Here is a 19138-nt window from a genome sequence, read left to right as displayed (position 1 = left end):
ACGCAGACAAGCTGGAGCGTGTTCAGAGGAGGGCAACCAGGATGATCAGGGGTCTGGAAACAAAGCCCTATGAAGAGAGACTGAAATGACTGGGCATGTTTAGCCTGGAGAAGAGAAGATGGAGGGGAGACATGAGTGCACTCTTCAAATACTTAAAAGGTTGTCACACAGAGGAGGGCCAGGATCTCTTCTCGATCCTCCCAGAGTGCAGGACACGGAATAACGGGCTCAAGTTAAAGGAAGCCAGATTCCAGCTGGACATCAGGAAAAACTTCCTGACTGTTAGAGCAGTATGACAATGGAACCAGTTACCTAGGGAGGTTGTGGGCTCTGCCACCCTAGAGGCCTTCAAGAGGCAGCTGGACAACCCTCTGTCAGGGATGCTTTAGGGTGGATTCCTGCATTGAGCAGGGGGTTGGACTCGATGGCCTTGTAGGCCCCTTCCAACTCTGCTATTCTATGATTCTATGGTTCTATGATTGGTGGTTGGGGCAAAGGGGGAGGGGCCAGGGGAAAAGGGGTGTGGCTATTTGGGGAACATTGGAAGGCCAAATTAGAACCCCAGATGAGCTGGATTTGGCTCTCAAGCCTGAGGTTTCCCACCCCTGACTCATGGTTCAAAGCAAGCCAGTGAAGAAGGCCAAAGGCTTCCACAGTTGAGAAAAAGGATTGGTTTAATGAGAAACTCTACAATAAATATGGAGTCGTCATGGAGGAATCATTTTGTCTGGGCAGGAAATATAATGACACCCTTCTGCCTGATTCTCTGGGTTGTTGTTGTTGTTGTTGTTTCCTGGACATCTTTCTATCTCACTCTAAAGAATTGCTTGGCCACCATCAGAGGAGTTGTACCAAGGGTAGTATTGGAACAGCACAGCAAAAAACCAGTGTCAACGTCTGGAACGAGCTGGAAGCAGCCACTGGGCGTCTCCTCCTCTTCCATACTTAGCAAGGCAAAGTGCAGGATGTGATGTCATTGCATTGCAAGTTCCCCCACCCCACCCCCGCTGGTGGCAGCCAATGACGGGGCGCTTGAGTGTCACAGTGTCGTGATGACATGGCATGTGTTTTACATTAGTAAGCGTTATGGGTGGGAAAGGGCTGGGCTGGGGCAGAGATGCTGCCTTCACTGGCTTTGGCTGTTATGTGTAGGGACAGACACAGAAAGGTTGGAACAGCACAACAGTATTGGGGGTAGGGGGCACCTGGCAAAAGTGAAAAATACTAGTTATCAACATCCAGGTAGACAGATGGCGTCACTGTCTCTTTTTCCATCCCCTCGTTTCCCAGGGAGACAAGGAGAAACTGATACGTGATGAGGACTTCCTTTTCTCAATTTCTTCTACTCTTTCCACCAAGAAAACTGTTCCAGGACCTTTGATTTTCCTGTTACTTCCAATTCGAGGACCTGGCTGGTTCTAGAGAGTGGCACAGTTGGGCAAATGCCAGCACCCCCAAGGGCCCACTGACCCAATAAGTCTAAAAGGATATTTTTGCATCTCACATTTTGCATGTTTAGGGGTCCATGGAGGGATGCCTTGCCTGGGAGCCCCCATATGTCTGAAGTTAACACTCTTTAAGGGATAAGAGAGTACATCTTAATACAAATGTTGTGAATCACTTATCTTTGACACAACAGCAAGCAAGAATTGCTCTGGGATGCACACAGGAGAACAACATGTTCATACTTGTATATCATGTGAGGGTGTGTCTCTGAAAATAGCTAATAGTGACAACAACTAGTAGTTAGCTACTACGAAATTACAAATAGTAGTAAACTACTATTCTGTTAGAACAAGTAGTAGATAACTGTTAGGATTCCAAGCTGATTAAATGCCAGCCATGTTTTGCATCACAGCATTCCAGCTCAGTGGGACTTAGTCCTCAGTTTAGGGGAAGAGCTGGAGAGAAGACAGAATAGATTGGGAAGATTTCCAGATGAAGGAGGAGGATGAAGAGCCGTCAGGTGGTAATAGAGATGGAGGTAAGGTAGAGGGTAGGTTGATGCAAGAGAAGTAGTAGAGGCAGCGATTCCAAGCAGAGAAAACAACAGGGCAGAAGGCACAGGGATTCGGTTGAGAGGAGGCAAGATGGAGTTAAAAAAATACCCATTCGAGAATGACAGAAACAAACACAATACATTTCAGGAAATTTGAGCATCAATTCCAACTGGAAATAGCAGATAAATTCCATTGATTCTGTTTAAATCCAAGGTCAGCGCCCAGTTCCTGTTGACATATCCTATAAACAAAGTATTAACAGTTAGAAACAAACTTGTATTCATTTATTGCTTCAGTTCAAAACCTCTGAGCGCGGTTTACAATGAAACAGACTCAAACCCATCCACCAGAGCCAAAAAAACAAAAACGAAAAACGCAACACCAAACAAGAAATAAAAGCAAGGAAACAAAGTTTTATTCTGCCCAGAGTGGAGGAAGGGCAGACAAGAGGCTGCTTGATATTAACTCTTTGGCAAATTCCCCTGGCCTCTGTTTTCCTTAAGGAGGTTTATTTGAAAGAGATAGGGGAGGCATGTCTACACCAGGGGAGGGAGGGGGGGAGGATCTCACGATACGCGGATCGCTAGAAACCCCCCCCCCTGCGTTCACATGCGGTGCTGACGTCCGAGGAGGAAGCAGGACGTCGCGCCCGCCATTTTATAATTTTTTAGAAGAAGAGGAGCTGGAGCGTACTTGCGCTCCAGTGGAAAAGTACATGTGGGTTGTTCTTTTTTTAAAAAGCCCTGATTCCACTCTGCACACACACACACGATGTCCCTGGTTTCCCCACAGCCCAGCTCCTTCCCTTTGCTGATCCCCGCTACTTGCGGGGAGGAGGGAAGAAGCCAGGATGGCTGCCCACACCACCAGCGGTCCTCGGGATCATCCCGGGACTGCGGGGAAAATCGGGCTAAAAGGGCCTGCCGATATCCAGAGGAAATGGAGGGATCATTTCTCCCTGCTCCTGGGATCCCCTGTGTGTCATCTGGACGCACAGGGATGATCCTGGGATGATCCCCAAGATAAACACTGCTTAGACATGCCCAGAGAGAGAGAGAGAGAGAGACAGAGACAGAGATGGGGAGGCAAGTTTTAGCCTCATGACTGTGGATGAACCTTTTCTTTTTCCTTTTTATTGTTTTATTTTGTTAAAACTCATGATAAAAAAAATGATTAAAAATGACAACCATCTGTCAGGGATGCTTTAGGGTGGATTCCTGCATTGAGCAGGGGGTTGGACTGGATGGCCTTATAGGCCCCTTTCAACTCTATGACTTCTATGACTGTGGATAAACCTGGATAAACTGAACCTGTCAAATTATTATGGCATCCCTACTAAGATTGGCAATGAAATGAAAAAAAAAACCACCCTTTTCATTTCACCCATACCTTACCCCAGGTTTGCAGAACCACTGGCCTATGGCACACCCCAGTTTGGCCTGCACTGCCTTTTGGCTGAGCACCAGTGGAGGCTGGTGGCTCCAGCATCCGTGGGGCTGTGAATCTGCTCTAAATTTCAGTCAGGATCAGTCATTCTAAAGGAACTATCTACGGTTCTGGACCCAATCCTCCAAAATGAGTTCAGCACCTTGGATAGCACCTTGATGGTTCTGACTGAAACCCAGAGTGGATTCACACACCCACTGACAATGGGTCCACCAGCCTCCACTGCAAAGGATAAGTGAGAAATTAATTTCAGTTCATTTAAAAAATAATAATGGGATTTTAACTAGTTCACATCTTCTGGACCCAAACATGCATTCAGACACAGTCAGTGGTCGAAGTCCATAAATTTCAGAGCGTGCAGTGTGAGTCACAGACCAAAATAATAAGTTTGACACCAGTCGGGGGAAAATGAGTGCTTTTGACCAATGCACACAAATACATTTTAACCCATGGGAGGAGAGAGTGTATATTTTAAAGATGTGGGCTCTCCCACACTAGAGGCCTTCAAGAGGCAGCTGGACAACCATCGGTCAGGGATGCTTTAGGGTGGATTCCTGCACTGAGCAGGGGGTTGGACTTGATGGCCTTAGAGGCCCCTTCCATCTCCGCTATTCTATGATTCTATGTGCACAGTTGGGAAAATATGCATGAAAATAAGCCCAGGTTTTCATGCAAAACCACAACAACAACACAAAGCTATCAGTCTGATATGGACTTGAGTCAGAAGAAGTTTGGAGATGGGATTTGGAAAACTCAGGTTTTCTGATTTGCCCATCCCTACCCTTATTTATTATTTATTTATTTACAATAGTTATATACTGCTCCATATCTAAAATAGATCCCGGAATGGTGCACATTGGGGTGAACAGTAAAAAGAAAGAAGATTAAAAACAGCAAATTAAAATTGATCTGTTTAAAAACAAAGGACCAACATAAACAGTGGCTAATCAGTTGAGGAAGGCTTCCCGGAAAAGAGCTGTTTTCAGGCGGCCCCAGAAGCAGCCTGGTGTTGGCATCTTCCTGACCTCCAGGGGCAGGGAGTTCCAAAGGGAAGGGGCCACCACACTAAAAAGCTCTTCTCCTGGTGGACTCCAGTTGAACCATAGGTCCATGTGGAACCACCAGGCGCATGACGTCCAATGACCTCAGTTATCAGGCAGGTTGGTAAGGGAGAAGGTGATCTCTCAGGTATCCTGGCCCCAAGTTGTTTAGAGCTTTATACAATAGTACTAGAACCTTAAACCTGGCCCGGTAGCGAATGGGCAGCCAGTGCAGTTCCCTCAGCAGAGGAGTTCCATGCTGGAAAGGGGAAGCTCCTGACTACAGCCGAGCTGCAGCATTCTGCACGAGCTCCAGCTTCTAGAGCAGCCTTAAAGGTAGCACCACATAGAGCACATTGTAGTAGTCCTGTCTTGGGATTACTAATAGCTGTACTGCTGTCCAGAAGAGGCCATAGCTGGCAAGCGAGCCAAAGCTGGTAAAAGGCACTGCGAGGTTCCATGGTCACTTGGACCTCCAGCAACAATGATGGATCTAGGAGTACTCTTGGCAGGGCTTGGGGCTTAGATCAGAGGCAGTAGAAGGGAGACAGATAAGCTTGGGTCTCTTTCTGGATGACGGGAAGGGGGCAGAGTTCCAGCATGGAGAAAGAACAAAGGGGAGTCATCCAGCCTGCAGTGAGCCTGATCATAGAATCATAGAATCGTAGAGTTGGAAGGAGCCTACAAGGTCATCGAGTCCAACCACCTGCTCAATGCAGGAATCCACCCTAAAGCATCCCTGACAGATGGTTGTCCAGCTGCCTCTTGAAGGCTTCTAGTGTGGGAGAGCCCACAACCTCACCAGGCAACTGATTCCATTGTCGTACTGCTCTAAAAGTCAGGAAGTTTTTCCTGATCTCCAGCCGGAATCTGGCTTCCTTTAACTTCAGCCCTTTATTCTGTGTCCTGCACTCTGGGAGGATCGAGAGAGATCCTGGCCCTCCTCTGTGGGACAACCTTTCAAGGATTTGAAGAGTGCTCTCATGTCTCCCCTCAATCTTCTCTTCTCCAGGCTAAACATGCCCAGTTCTTTCAGTCTCTCTTCATACGGCTTTGTTTCCAGACCCGTGATCATCCTGGTTGCCCTCCTCTGAACACGCTCCAGCTTGTCTGCATCTTTCTTGAATCATGGAGCCCAGAACTGGATGCAATACTCTAGATGAGGCCTAACCAGGGCCGGATAGAGAGGGACCAGTACCTCACGCGATTTGGAAGCTTATACTTCTATTAATGCAGCCCAAAATAGCATTCGCCTTTCTTGCAGCCATATCGCACTGTTGGCTCATATTCAGCTTGTGATCTACAACAATTCCAAGATCCTTCTCGTTTGTAGTATTGCTGAGCCAAGTATCCCCCATCTTGTAACTATGCATTTGGTTTCTATTTCCTAGCTGGGTCAGTCCAGTCCCCCACCAGAAAACGGTTCTGCACCCTCACCTCAACCCATTTCTCCAGGCTTCATCTGGCTTGCTTTAGGCCCTGTTCTGCTTACAGCCCCTGTCCCCACCAAATCAGAAGTAGGAGATCTTATTGACTTCACAATGTTGTTGCAAGATAAGGAAATGTTGTTCTAAGCTTCAGAAAGTAGCTCGGAATGAAAATGAAGACCCTAACATGAAATATTTCTGCCCATTCAATAAATCCATCCAAAGGAACAAAGCTGAGGTTTGCATCATCTCTGAACTGCTCATGGCAAGAAATCAAACCAGACCAAATCTGGGAAATTTGCCTATATAGAAGCTGGAAGTTGTCCAAGAAGAACAGGCCAAGAGACAAACAGGCACTTGACCCCCAAGGGGTAAAACATAAATAAATAAAGCTATGGCGGATGTAACAAATTGCTCCATATTATCAAGCCTTTTCAACCTTGGCAGGGAATGTAGCCAAAGAAAGAGGCTCTCTGTGTGGGCTGAGAATAAAGCAATGGTGACACGAAGGACAGAGAAGAATTTCGTTTCTTTCGCAAATCATGTGAACGTGTCCTGCCTGCAACTCCAAAAGTGAACGCAATTCTCTGGAAATGTTCACAATTTCCCAAACTTGCACTCGTGGTCAAAAGTCTGCACATGCTCAATTAGCCACATCCCAAAATGCACGCATTTGTGCAAATCCCCACCACCAAGTTCAGAGGAGGGTAACCAGGATGATCAGGGGTCTGGAAACAAAGCTCTATGAAGAGAGACTGAGAGAACTGGGCAGGTTTAGCCTGGAGAAGAGAAGATGGAGGAGAGACATGATAGCACTCTTCAAAGACTTGAAAGGATGTCACACAGAGGAGGGCCAGGATCTCTTCTTGATCCTCCCAGAGTTCAGGATACGGAATAACGGGCTCAAGTTAAAGGAAGCCAGATTCCAGCTGGACATCAGGAGAAACTTCCTGACTGTTAGAGCAGTACGACAATGGAATCAGTTACCTAGTGAGGTTGTGGGCTCTCCCACACTCGAGGCCTTCAAGAGGCAGCTGGACAACCATCTGTCAAGTATGCTGTAGGGTGGATTCCTGCATTGAGCAGGGGGTTGGACTCGATGGCCTTGTCGGCCCCTTCCAACTCTACTATTCTATGATTCTATGAAGTTCGCATGTTCACATTTTAGCCTGTAGGAAGGGGGTGCACACATTTTTAGTCTGGGGCCATAGCTAGACCTAAGGTTTATCCCTGGATCATCCAGGGGTCAAACCTGTTCATCTAGGTGACACACAGGGGATCCAGTACTCAGGCAGGGGCGAACCCAGGATGATCCCAGGAGAAACCTTAGGTCTAGCTGTGGCCTGGAAAAGGTGCGTTTTAAATAATATGTTTTTCTCCAATTGGGAAAAATGGTGCACTTTTAAAACATGAAAAGAAAAGAAGAAGATGCATTTGGGAAAGCAAGCAAGGCAAAGGGGGCTATGGCAAAGGTTTCGGAGAACCTCAATGAACTCAGACATTGCATGTTTGTCCATTTCTTGCCCTCCAACCCCCAACCCCCACCCCAGTTGGAAGGTAGCAGAAGGGATAGAGAGTGATGTCATCATAGGGTGTTCCTAGGATTCATGATGGGGAGGGGGGCTTGTTCCACATACTACACCTCAGAATAGTTAATTAAGTTATAGAAGTTGCTACCTGGTTTGCTGATGGTTTTAATGGAGGGATTAGACCACGTCTGGTCGACGTATATCCCATGGGATGCTTGCACCCCCACACACACACCATTGCCTCTCACTGCCGCCTCCAGCTGTTCTCCAAAATTAGAAAAACAAAAAAGTACGTCCTTTTCTTATTTTAACTCCATGTTAGGCATTATAAGAAAAGGAATTGAGAATACAACAGCCAGTATTGTACTGTACTGCCCTAATACAAATCTATGGTGCGACCACACTTAGAGTACTGTGTACAGTTCTGGTCACCATACTTAAAAAAGGATATTATAGCACTGGGAAAAGTGCAGAAAAGGGCAACTAAAATGATTCAGGGGCTGGAGCATCTCCCCTAGGAGGGAAGGTGACATCAACTGGGATTGTTTAGCTTGGAGACGAGGAGGCCAAGGGGAGATATGATAGAGGTGTACAAAATTAGGCATGGTATGGAGAATGTGGACAGGGAGACATTTATCTCCCTCTCTCAAAATACTAGAACCCAGGGTCATCCCATGAAAGTGATGGGTGGGAGATCCAGGACAAAGAGAAGGAAGGACTTCTTCACACAGCGCATAGTTAAGTTATGGAACTCACTGCCACAGGATGTAGTGATGGCCACCAATTTGGATGGCTTTTAAAGGGGGTTGGATCAATTCCTGGAAGCAAAGGCTATCCATGGCTGCTAGCCCTGATGGTTGGTTGCTATCTCCAGGATTTGAGGCAGTGAGCCTGTGTGCACCAGTTGCTGGGGAACATGGGTGGGAGGGTGTTGTTGGACAATGTCCTGCTTGCTCATCCCTGGCCGATGGGTGGTTGGCCACTGTGTGAACAGAGTGCTGGACTAGATGGACCCTTGGCCTGATCCAGCAACAGGGACCTTCTTATGTTCTTAAAGCATCTGGAGTGGCCATTTTGGAACCATTTATTTATTTATTTATTTATTTTTATTTCATTTATATACCGCCCCATTGCCGAAGCTCTCTGGGTGGTCCACATAAGATAAAACATTTAAAAACAACATACAAAAATTAAAAACCACAAAAACATGCAACATTACTCTTTGCACGGATCCTTCATATGCTTTACCAAATCATTTTTCCGGTGGTAGCTTTCTCCACAGTGAGGACACTGAAAGGGCTTCTCCCCTTTCGTGTTCTATAGCTACCACAGAGGACCAAAAGGGTCACAATGAGCTTGAAAACAAGTTAATTTTGAGCCTTTTGGTGCTCCTTAGTCACTCCTGATGCCATTTTTTTAATTTTCAAATGGTGCCATCAAGGGGAACAGCCTGCATGGCGGAAGACCTGTTTGGGCAAAATGCCCCTCAGACTTTTCAAAATTGCCCACCCCTGAATCAAACAAATTCATTGAAGAATGAATCTATTATCAACTATTGGACATACTAGCTAAACGGAATCCCCATATTCAAGAGAAGTCAACCTCTAAATAACAGAGTAAGGCTATTTCTTCCCTGTTCTGTTCCTGGTTTCCTAGAAGCTTCTAATGGGCCACGATGGAATACAGATTTCTGGACTAGATGAGGTTTTGGTCCAATTTGGCAGCCAGGCTCTTCTTGCACTTTACATGCAGATTGTTCCTGGTCCAATCCCAAAGATCTTGGATCTGGGGAGACCTCTTTCTCTAAGTAGGGTGGCCATGTGTCCTCATGATCTCTTCTCGATCATCCCAGAGTGCAGGACCCGGAATAACGGGCTCAAGTTACAGGAAGTCAGATTCCGGCTGGACATCAGGAAAAACTTCCTGACTGTTAGAGCAGTACGACAATGGAACCAGTGACCTAGGGAGGTGGTGGGCTCTCCCACCCTAGAGTCCTTCAAGAGGCAGCTGGACAACCATCTGTCAGGGATGCTTTAGGGTGGATTCCTGCATTGAGCAGGGGGTTGGACTCGATGGCCTTATAGGTCCCTTCCAACTCTACTATTCTATGATTCTATGATTTACTGAGGAAAGTTCTCAATTTGAAGTGCTTTCGGAGAGGTCAGTTCTCTATTTGAAGGCACCCTCTATTTCAGGGTTGTGCAACTTGTAGTTCTCTGTATGTTTTGGCCTGCAGCTCCCATCATGCCTCACCACTGGCTTTGCTGAGTAGGGCTGATGGAAGGTGCAGGCCAAGATGTACCCAAGATCTCCCACCTCTGCTCCATTTAAAGGGCTGACCAGCCAGTTCAAGTCCAATTGAAAGATAAAGTATCATCAGAAGACAGGAGAGCAAGCCCATCAACTCTGGCCCATGGGCCTAATCTTGCAAAGGTTCCACATCTGGCCCAAACAGCCCCCTTGGATTCCTCTAGAGGAACTGCAGCATGGATTCCTTTCTCAGCATGGAGAGAGGAAAAAGGAACAGGCCATGGGAAACCACAACTTGGTTTCTCGTTTAATTCCAGCTCTGTGCTGCGCCTATAATATATCGCTCCTGCATTGATCCCCTATCCAGCATATGTGAATATGTGTGTGTGTGTACATGCATATTCACATGGGTGTTCATGCACACACGTATAATAGAACCAGCCAGGCTAGGAAGCCACTTTGAAAGTCTAAACCCAAAGGCATGAGGCTTCATAGAATCATAGAATCATAGAATAGCAGAGTTGGAAGGGGCCTACAAGGCCATCGAGTCCAACCCCCTGCTCAAGGCAGGAATCCACCCTAAAGCATCCCTGACAGAGGGTTGTCCAGCTGCCTCTTGAAGGACTCTAAAGCAGCTATCCCATGTCCTGAACCTATTTTGGGGATAGGGTTCAGCACCTTGGATAACCCATTTTGAGTTCTAGCTGGCCCTGATTGAAACCCAGAATGGATTCACAGCCCCACCGGAATTTAAGACACCAGCCTTCAATCTTCTAAAATCATTAAATCTTTGAAGCTCAAAAGCATCACAAATGGGGCTAAAGCAGCTGGCACAGTCTAGGCATTCTATGATCTGACTGCCTCACACCCAGCAGCGCTCAGGAAGCCCCCAGCCAGCCTCCTCTGGTTCGGACCAGTTCTGTGGATGCCCATGTGTTTCCAGAGAAAACCAACAGTGTTTGAAAAGCAGCCTACAATTTGGCAATGGATTAGATGTTGTGCAGAAAAAGATTCAGCAGTCTGGATTTATCTTTAACTCTCGTTGGCTTATTCCCTGGGGTTTTGGTGAAGAGATACAACCAGGGGGGAGGGAGTGATAATTCTGAATATCACTATGCAAACAAGATCAGGAGGAAAGAGGAGATAAATAAACCAGGACAGAAAAACAGGAAATGTTAGGATTGTTTTCCCGTACTTATCTAAGGCATGCACCCCCTTTTTTTGGCTAAAATAGATGGAGCTTGGTTCTTAGGTCAACCTTTTCCCAAGAGCCAAAAGAATATAAACACAGATATGGAGTCGTCACATTGCTTGGCCATGGCTGTTTTTTTTCCTTCCAGGAAGAAAACTGTCCTCAAAGCTGGCTCACAGTGCTGCTGCTTCAGTTTGAGTGAACCAACCAACGGAGATCTTTGCACATTCTCAGAATTGATGACAAACCAAATAATACAGCTGGTTGTCATTACTAATGAATGAGCTTTTGTTTATTAACCATTAGGGATGTGCTCCACTTCTAATCGGACCGGCGAATTAGAAGCAGAGCGGGGGGCTTCGCCTGCCCTTAAGACGGAGGTGAAGAGGATTGGGGGGCCGGCGGAGCGTGGCGAAGATGATCGAGATGAAGGCGGATCCTTCGCCTCGATCCAGAGCTCCACCGGAGAGGTAAGTGGGGTTTACCGGGCCCTGACGCTGTCGCTGTCGCCCATGCGGTGACAGCGGCAGGGCCCGGTAACCTCCCCCCGCCCTCCTCTCCCTTACCTGCCTCCGTCGGCGGTCCGTTGACGTCTTCAATTGAGCCCATGGTTCAATCAGGAAGTCTGGGCCGCTTGCGGCCCAGACTTCCTGGTTGAACCACGGGGTCAATTGAAGACGCCGACAGACCGCCGACGGAGGCAGGTAAGGCCCCCCTCCCCCTTGGTCCCTTACCGGGCTCTGCCGCCATCGCCACACGGGCGGCGATGGCGGCAGGGCCCGGTAAACCTCCCGCCCTCCTCTACCGGCCTTACCTGGCGCCACTCCCCTCCACTGTGGAGCGCCGATTCGGAGCCGGAGCTCCGCGGCGAAGAGGAGTGGAGTATGGGCGAAGCGGTGCGGAGCGGGGGGTCCGTGCACACCCCTATTAACCATGCGATCCAATGCATGTCTTCTTAGACTAATGGGTTGGCCATACGAAAAGGAGGACCGGGCTCCTGTATCTTTAACAGTTGCATAGGAAAGGGAATTTCAGCAGGTGTCATTTGTATATATGGGGAACCTGGTGAAATTCCCTCTTCATCACCACAGTTAAAGGTGCAGGAGCTATACTAGAGTGATCAGGAGGGGATCTACACAGCGGACTGAAGGCACACGTCAGCGCCTTCAGTGCGACCCGAAAGCGCGTGTGTAGATCCTGCCCTGGAAGAGGAGGCGGAGGAGGAGGCGTCCTTGCCACTGCCACCGCTGTCGCCACCCACCTCCCCGCTGGCCTCATGATCAGCCCAGAGGACGTGCTCGGGCTGGGGCTGGCCTGGGCAGAGAAGGAGGAGCCTGGTCCGCAGCGGGAGGGGGTCTCGCCCCCCACCTCCGTGGCTGGGATGAGGCTGGCGGGGAGGTGGGTGGCGGAGGAGGCAAGGACGCGGCCGGATTCCCCAGCCGCCGCCTCCTCCGCCTCTTCCAGCAGGATCTACACAATCGCTTTCGGGTCGCACTGAAGGTGCTTCCGTGCGCCTTCAGTACACTGTGTAGATCCCCTCCAGATTTAAAAGAGGGCAGAGCACCTGCAGCTTTAACTGTTGTGACGAAGAGGGAATTTCACCAGGTTCTCCAGATATACAAATGACACCTGCTGAAATCCCCTTTCCAATGCAACTCTTAAAGATACAGGAGCCCTGTCCTCCTTTTCATATGGTCTCCCTATCTTAGAAGTAGGTTTGTTTTTAACTGAGTATATTTATTGTTTTATAATGTATGTTTTTATCTGTACACCACCCTGAGATCTTAGTGATACAGGGTGGGATATAAATATTTTTTAAAATAAATAAATAAATAGGTGCCATTGAGTTCAATGAGACTTACCCCAGGTAAGTGTGAATAGGATTGCAGCCTAAACGATAAAACCCATCATTTTTTTTTTTTATAATCAGCAAGGCACCATTCATTGAGGTTCTGTGATATTTATTTATTTATTTATTTATTGCATTTTTATACCGCCCAATAGCCGAAGCTCTCTGGGCGGTTCACAAAAATTAAAACCATAATAAAACAACCAACAGGTTAAAAGCACAAATACAAAGTACAGTATAAAAAAGCACAACCAGGATAAAAACCACGCAGCAAAATTGATATAAGATTAAAATACAGAGTTAGAACAGTAAAATTTAAATTTAAGTTAAAATTAAGTGTTAAAATACTGAGAGAATAAAAAGGTCTTCAACTGGCGACGAAAGGAGTACAGTGTAGGCGCCAGGCGGACCTCTCTGGGGAGCTCATGCCACAACCGGGGTGCCACAGCGGAGAAAGCCCTCCTCCTAGTAGCCATATTCTATCCATTTATTTTATTTATTTATTTATTTTAATCAGACTAGGGTGACCATGTGAAAAGGAAGACAGGGGTTTTGTATCTTTAATGGTTGTATTGAAAAGGGAATTTCAGCAAGTGTCATTTTTCCGCATGCAGCACCTGGTGAAATTCCCTCTTCATCACAGCAGTTAAAGCTGCAGGAGCTATGCTAGAGTGACCAGATACAAAAGAGGGCAGGGCTCCTGCAGCTTTAACTGTTGTGATGGAGCAGGAATTTCACCAGGTGCTGCATGCATAACAACGACACCTGCTGAAATTCCTTTTTCAATACAACTGTTAAGGATACAGGAGCCCTGTCCTCCTTTCCATATGGTCACCCTAAATCAGACTGTTAATTGTAAAGCCAGAGAGTAAAGCTGTCAATCAGTGGAAGTTCTTAAAACAACAACAAAAGAATTGCAAACTTGGTGAGCTTACCCGGTATTCAGCTTGCCATAATATACTTCACAAATGCTGAAAGAAATGGAAGAAGGAAGTGACATTGATATCCCACATTTGGGCTCCCAAAGGGATGGTGGATCTCAACAGAGGACAACGCCTGAGCCATGTGCTCCACCATGTGGGTGGGGCATAAAGTGTGGCCCCTGCACTGCTGAAATTCATTGGGGGAGGGGATTAATGGTTTGCCACTGAACTTCTGCAGCAAACTGCTTATGGAGTTTCAAGAAGGACAAATTCACGTTGAAAGCAAGCATTTAAGCCTCTGTGGTTGATTGATGAGGAAATTCAGTGGCAAAACGGCAATTGTTCTTTGCTGCCTCTGAATTTGGTGGTGTGGTGGCAGCAGAAGTGCAGCCCACTTGAGGGCCAGGGGTGGAAAGTGGTCCCCAGACACCCAGTGATTTCCCACCCCTGATGCAGCGGCTTGGTACAGGGCAGATTCACTTTGCATGCAAATCCCAAGATTCCTGCCTCAACGGGTTTGTGAAAGCTGTGGGAATCCTGCACCATTCTTCATCCTGTTCCCCAAGGTCTGATGGTCGCCAAGTCAAATCTTGGTGCAATATATTGTTGTTGAGATCCAACCTCAGACCTCTCTGAAGTTGATCCCTCTGATAATATCCTCAGGCAGGATCATTGGCCCAGATGGGCTTGCAGAACCTGAGTTCAAGTTCTGCACCTGATTTGTGCTGAAATGCTCCTTACTGGTAGTTCGGGTGACAACCAAGTCCCCTTGGTTGAGAGAATTCACCCTACCTCAGGGTCATTTGCTTGTCCTTATGGGCCCACAGGCAGAAGGTAGATGGAAGGAGGTGACAAGTTATCAAACTCCAAATTTGGGGGAAGAACCTGGGTCAGTCTTTAAAGGCATTTCACTGTCTTCAAGGTCCTCACTGGATAAACTATTGGCACAATTTCAAGCTATTGGACTGCATCATTTGATGCATGGCTTCAAACCAATCCACTAGTCCATTACATTCCTTGTGACTTGACTTAAGAGACAGAGCTCTAGCTGACATCAAGCCTTGAGCTATGGACTTCATCAGATTGGTCCCACCTGCCCCCAAGTCAGCCCAGATGGCCGTAAGCAACTACCTGCTCCTAATTGTCCTTCACATGTGGATCTTACCATAGCTCTTCCCATAAGGCCACAAATTCTCTGATCTTCTGGAGTGGGATGGATCCTGTACAGCCCCAGTTAATTAGAACCCCCTAAACCCCAGGGGAGTTCAGAGTCGTCTGTTTCTAGATCCGTCATACCTTCATAATTGATGCAACCATTAGAATCTTCCTGGCCAGACATTAGCTTATCAACCTCCTCCTCAGTCAGTCTTTCTCCTAGAGAAGACCAAAAAAAGAACATAAGATAACTGTTTATAGGTGAATCTTTCAAACTCATCTTCATTGAGATTCCCGTTCTTTCCATTGCCAAGGATGTTCCAGCAAGACTTTTTTCGCACTCTGAAAAATGGTTTCCTGTGTATTCCCCCCCCCCCAATTTACATTTGTACATTTTTTGCAATCCCGGGAAATTTATGCAGTTCATTACCAAGGACGTGTTCAGTCTCAGGAGGTACGAACTGGATATTTTCACATAAAATACCAGTTCAACAGATTTCTCACCCTTTCCAAAAGAACTCAGATTTTCATGTTTAACAACACAAAATCTAATTACAATAGCCAAAGCAACAAAAGATGGGACCTTATACAATTAAGCTTTGGAGGTTTTCATCACAGCTTCTGCCATGCCATGAAAGTGCTCTTTACAAAGTTTTTCAAGGTCTGTTTTAGAGTAATGTTGCCTGGATTGTAGTCTTGGGGGCATTCGAAGTAGCGGTGAACTCCAGCTGTAAACAACCCTGCAAAATTAGGGTAAACAGAAACTAGGGTGACCCTATGAAAAGGAGGACAGGGCTCCTGTATCTTTAACAGTTGCATAGAAAAGGGAATTTCAGCAGGTGTCATTTGTATATATGGAGAACCTGGTGAAATTTCCTCTTCATCACCACAGTTAAAGGTGCAGGAGCTATACTAGAGTGACCAGATACAAAAGAGGGCAGGGCACCTGCAACTTTAACTGTGGTGATGAAGAGGGAATTTCACCAGGTTCTCCATATATAGACAGAGCCTTTTCGGTGGTGGCCCCCAGACTATGATCTCCCTGACGAGTCGTGCCTGGCACCAACGCTGCTATCTTTCCGGCGCCAGGTTAAGTCTTTCCTCTTTGCCCAGGAATATGGCAGCACATCTTAATCACCCACGTTTAGTTTTTTAACGGTTTTTAATGCTTTATGTGTGTATGTTCTGTGTTTTAAATTTTAAATTTTTGTATACTTGTTTTTATCTCAATTTTAGAATTTCTGTAAACCGCCCAGAGAGTCCTGGCTATGGGAGCGGTATATAAGTGCAATAAATAAATAAATATATACAAATGACACCTGCTGAAATTCCCTTTTCTATGCAACTGTTAAATAGTGTGACCCTATGAAAAGGAGGACTGGGCTCCTGTATCTTTAACAGTTGTATTGAAAAGGGAATTTCATCAGGTGTCATTTGTATATATGGGGAACCTGGTGAAATTTCCTCTTCATCACCACAGTTAAAGGTGCAGGAGCTATACTAGAGTGACCAGATTTAAAAGAGGGCAGGGCACCTGCAGCTTTAACTGTTGTGACGAAGAGGGAATTTCACCAGGTTCTCCAGATATACAAATGACACCTGCTGAAATTCCCTTTTCAGTACAACTGTTAAAGATACAGGAGCCCGGTCCTCCTTTTCATAGGGTCACCCTACAGAAGCCATGTGTGTTCCATCCATTTTCCTGTGATCACATCACACTATCACAGAATTCCTTACTCCAAGTACCTCACTTTTCATTTTAAAAGGAAACAAAAGAATAGGGTGACCATATGAAAAGGAGGACAGGGCTCCTGTATCTTTAAAGTTGTATAGAAAAAGGAATTTCAGCAAGTGTCATTTGAATGTATGTAGCATCTGGTGAAATTTCATCTTCATCATAACGGTTAAAGCTGCAGGAGCCCTGCTCTCTTGACCAGATACTAAAGAGAGGAGGGCTCCTTCAGCTTTAACTATTGTGATGAAGAGGGAATTTCACCAGGTGTGGCATGTATAAAAATGACGCCTGCTGAAAATCCCTTTTCTCTACAACTGTTAAAGATACAGGAACCCTGTCCTCCTTTTCATATGGTCACCCTACAAAAGAACACGCTTCTGGCTTTCAAGGCTGTGAAAAGTACCTTGGAAATGCATGCATTTATGTTATTATACTGGAGATGGAAAATCTAAAGCTTAATTTAACTCTTGTGATACTAAATGATACCATTTCAAAATCCATCTAGCTTCGCTTTCAAGTAAAATTTTGTTCTTTTGCGTATGGATTTTCTCAGTTAACCCTCCGCAAATGGTTAGACCATTGGAGTTACACAAGGATTCCAGCCACAGTTTTACTAAGGAAACTTCAGGGTTTTTTCCACATTCTATTACCAACACGTCCCCCAATTTCTCCTTTGGAGTGGGTTTTGCCCACATCTAATTAATGGCGAGGACACCTAATGACTTCTAGAGCATCATTAGAATTGCAATCATAGATTTTCTCAATTCATTTTTCCTGCCAACTGGATGGATGAAGTATCTAATTTTGGGCTATTATACTGTGCAGACCATTGAAACAAACAAAGAAAAAATAGCCAGTATAGACCCACTGTCTGAGCAGCCTTCTACTTTTGGCCTCTGTAATTTGTCTATATGGGAGCAGAGTAGGAGAAAAGCATTGGAGCAAAAATACCTCTTCCCTGCAAAAATCGCTGAGATGGCCCTGCCTCAAGATTGTAGGGTGTGCTTACCAAGAGTTGCCAACACATGGCGGAGTTCAGCCCCCATGACAGTGCCATTTCCTTCCTTGTCAAAAACTCGTAGACCTTCCACAAAATCCTCAAAGGTACCGACATCTTTGGTCTTCGCAACGTGCTGGAGCATAGGCAGAAAGGTGTCAAAGTCCAGCATCTTGGTAGCCATTTCTGTCAACGGACAAACGGGGAAATGAAGGATAGAGCGGGCAATCCATTTGACACACAACTTATCTTCCTCCCTTAGGGAGGCTCAGCAGAGCTGTCCTCTACTCCTGCCATCTTGACAAATGAGTGTTGGCCTCCTCGGAGACCCAATTTAGAGTTAAAAGAGACAAGCAGAGGCCCTGCATGGCGTATCTCTTGCTAGGCTATCTCATTTCACACTGAAGGCGAGAGATCGGATATTGAAGCACACTTTCACATATAAGAAATCTTTCTTCATGCAAAACTAGCATGCTGAGGATAAGTTTGCATGGAATAGTTTTTCCCTGGAATGCCCATGTGGAACATGGAAGGATATGTTGACACCATGGGGAATTAAAAAGAATGATGTATCAACAGTGGTCTGAAATAGTATAACCCAGTAACAGATGTATAACCAAAGTCTTCTGCTTGCTTGTTTTACTTCTTTAAAGGAAGGAAGGAAGAGAAAAGAGAAATGGATTATGCCACGCCTGGCTAACTTTTTACTAGCCAAGCCCAACACAGTCCACTATACTAAGGCCATATTTAGATGGGGCTTTATCCCAGGGTGATCCACGGGATCGTCCCTGTGCGTTCATATGATGCACTGGGGATCCCGGGATCAGGGAGGGATCATTCCTCCCTTGCCCCGGGATATAGCCCTCCCCCTTGGCCCTGGTTTTTCCGTGGTCCCAAGACCATAGAACGTATGGTTGGTTGCTGCGGGTTGACCCAGCTCCGTGCGATTCCTCGCGAGGAGCCGGGAGCCACACACGGAGTGCAGCGCTCCTCAGAAGCATTGTGTCCATCGGGGGTAAGGTGAGGGGAGTGGGGAAAGTACTTTAAATTTAAAAAAAAAACACTTACCTTTAGCACATGAGCGTTTGTGTGCTGCTGCCCCTTTAATTCTTTTTTAAAATGAAAAAAATATATTTCAAAATCTTTTTGTCTCTGCAGAGGCCTCCAATGAGGGAGGAAGTAGCAGCCAGGCACCTCTCCATCATGCCTGGGTCCAGCTCCAGCTGAGATTCCCCCTCCCTCCTGCTACCAACTGTCACTGCAGAGGCCACCAGCGAGGGAGGAAGCAGCAGCCAGGCACCTCTCCATTGTGCCTGGGTCCAGCTCCAGCTGAGAGTCCCCTCCCTCCTGCTACCAACTGTCACTGCAGAGGCCACCAGTGAGGGAGGAAGCAGCAGCCAGGCACCTCTCCATAGTGCCTGGGTCCAGCTTCAGCTGAGACCACCCCTCCCTCCTGCTACCAACTGTCTCTGTGGAGGCCACCAGCGAGGGAGGAAGCAGCAGCCAGGCACCTCTCCATTGTGCCTGGGTCCAGCTCCAGCTGAGACCCCCCTCCCTCCTGCTACCAACTGTCACTGCAGAGGCCACCAGTGAGG

At 46.7% G+C, this 19138-nt stretch overlaps 1 protein-coding gene across 1 annotated transcript in view; it reads right to left on the bottom strand.

Annotated features, from left to right (window-relative positions):
• Window positions 1-656: 656 nt before the first annotated feature.
• MYL3 (myosin light chain 3) overlaps window positions 657-19138 on the bottom strand; it is a 55004-nt gene continuing 36522 nt past the window's right edge. Inside the window, exons 4-7 of the mRNA XM_063122920.1 lie at window positions 17556-17729; window positions 14953-15030; window positions 13669-13704; window positions 657-2241 (exon numbers count right to left, since the gene is read on the bottom strand). Of these exons, the coding sequence (XP_062978990.1) occupies window positions 13676-13704; window positions 14953-15030; window positions 17556-17729 (281 nt within the window). The 3' untranslated portion in view covers window positions 657-2241; window positions 13669-13675. The remainder of the gene's footprint in view (window positions 2242-13668; window positions 13705-14952; window positions 15031-17555; window positions 17730-19138) is intronic.

The sequence above is a fragment of the Elgaria multicarinata genome, chromosome 1 (genome assembly GCF_023053635.1).
Source record: "Elgaria multicarinata webbii isolate HBS135686 ecotype San Diego chromosome 1, rElgMul1.1.pri, whole genome shotgun sequence".
In the NCBI taxonomy this organism is placed as follows: Eukaryota; Metazoa; Chordata; class Lepidosauria; order Squamata; family Anguidae; genus Elgaria; species Elgaria multicarinata.
The sequence above is the reverse complement of the archived record's forward strand: the minus strand, read 5'-3'. Positions and strand labels throughout refer to the sequence as shown.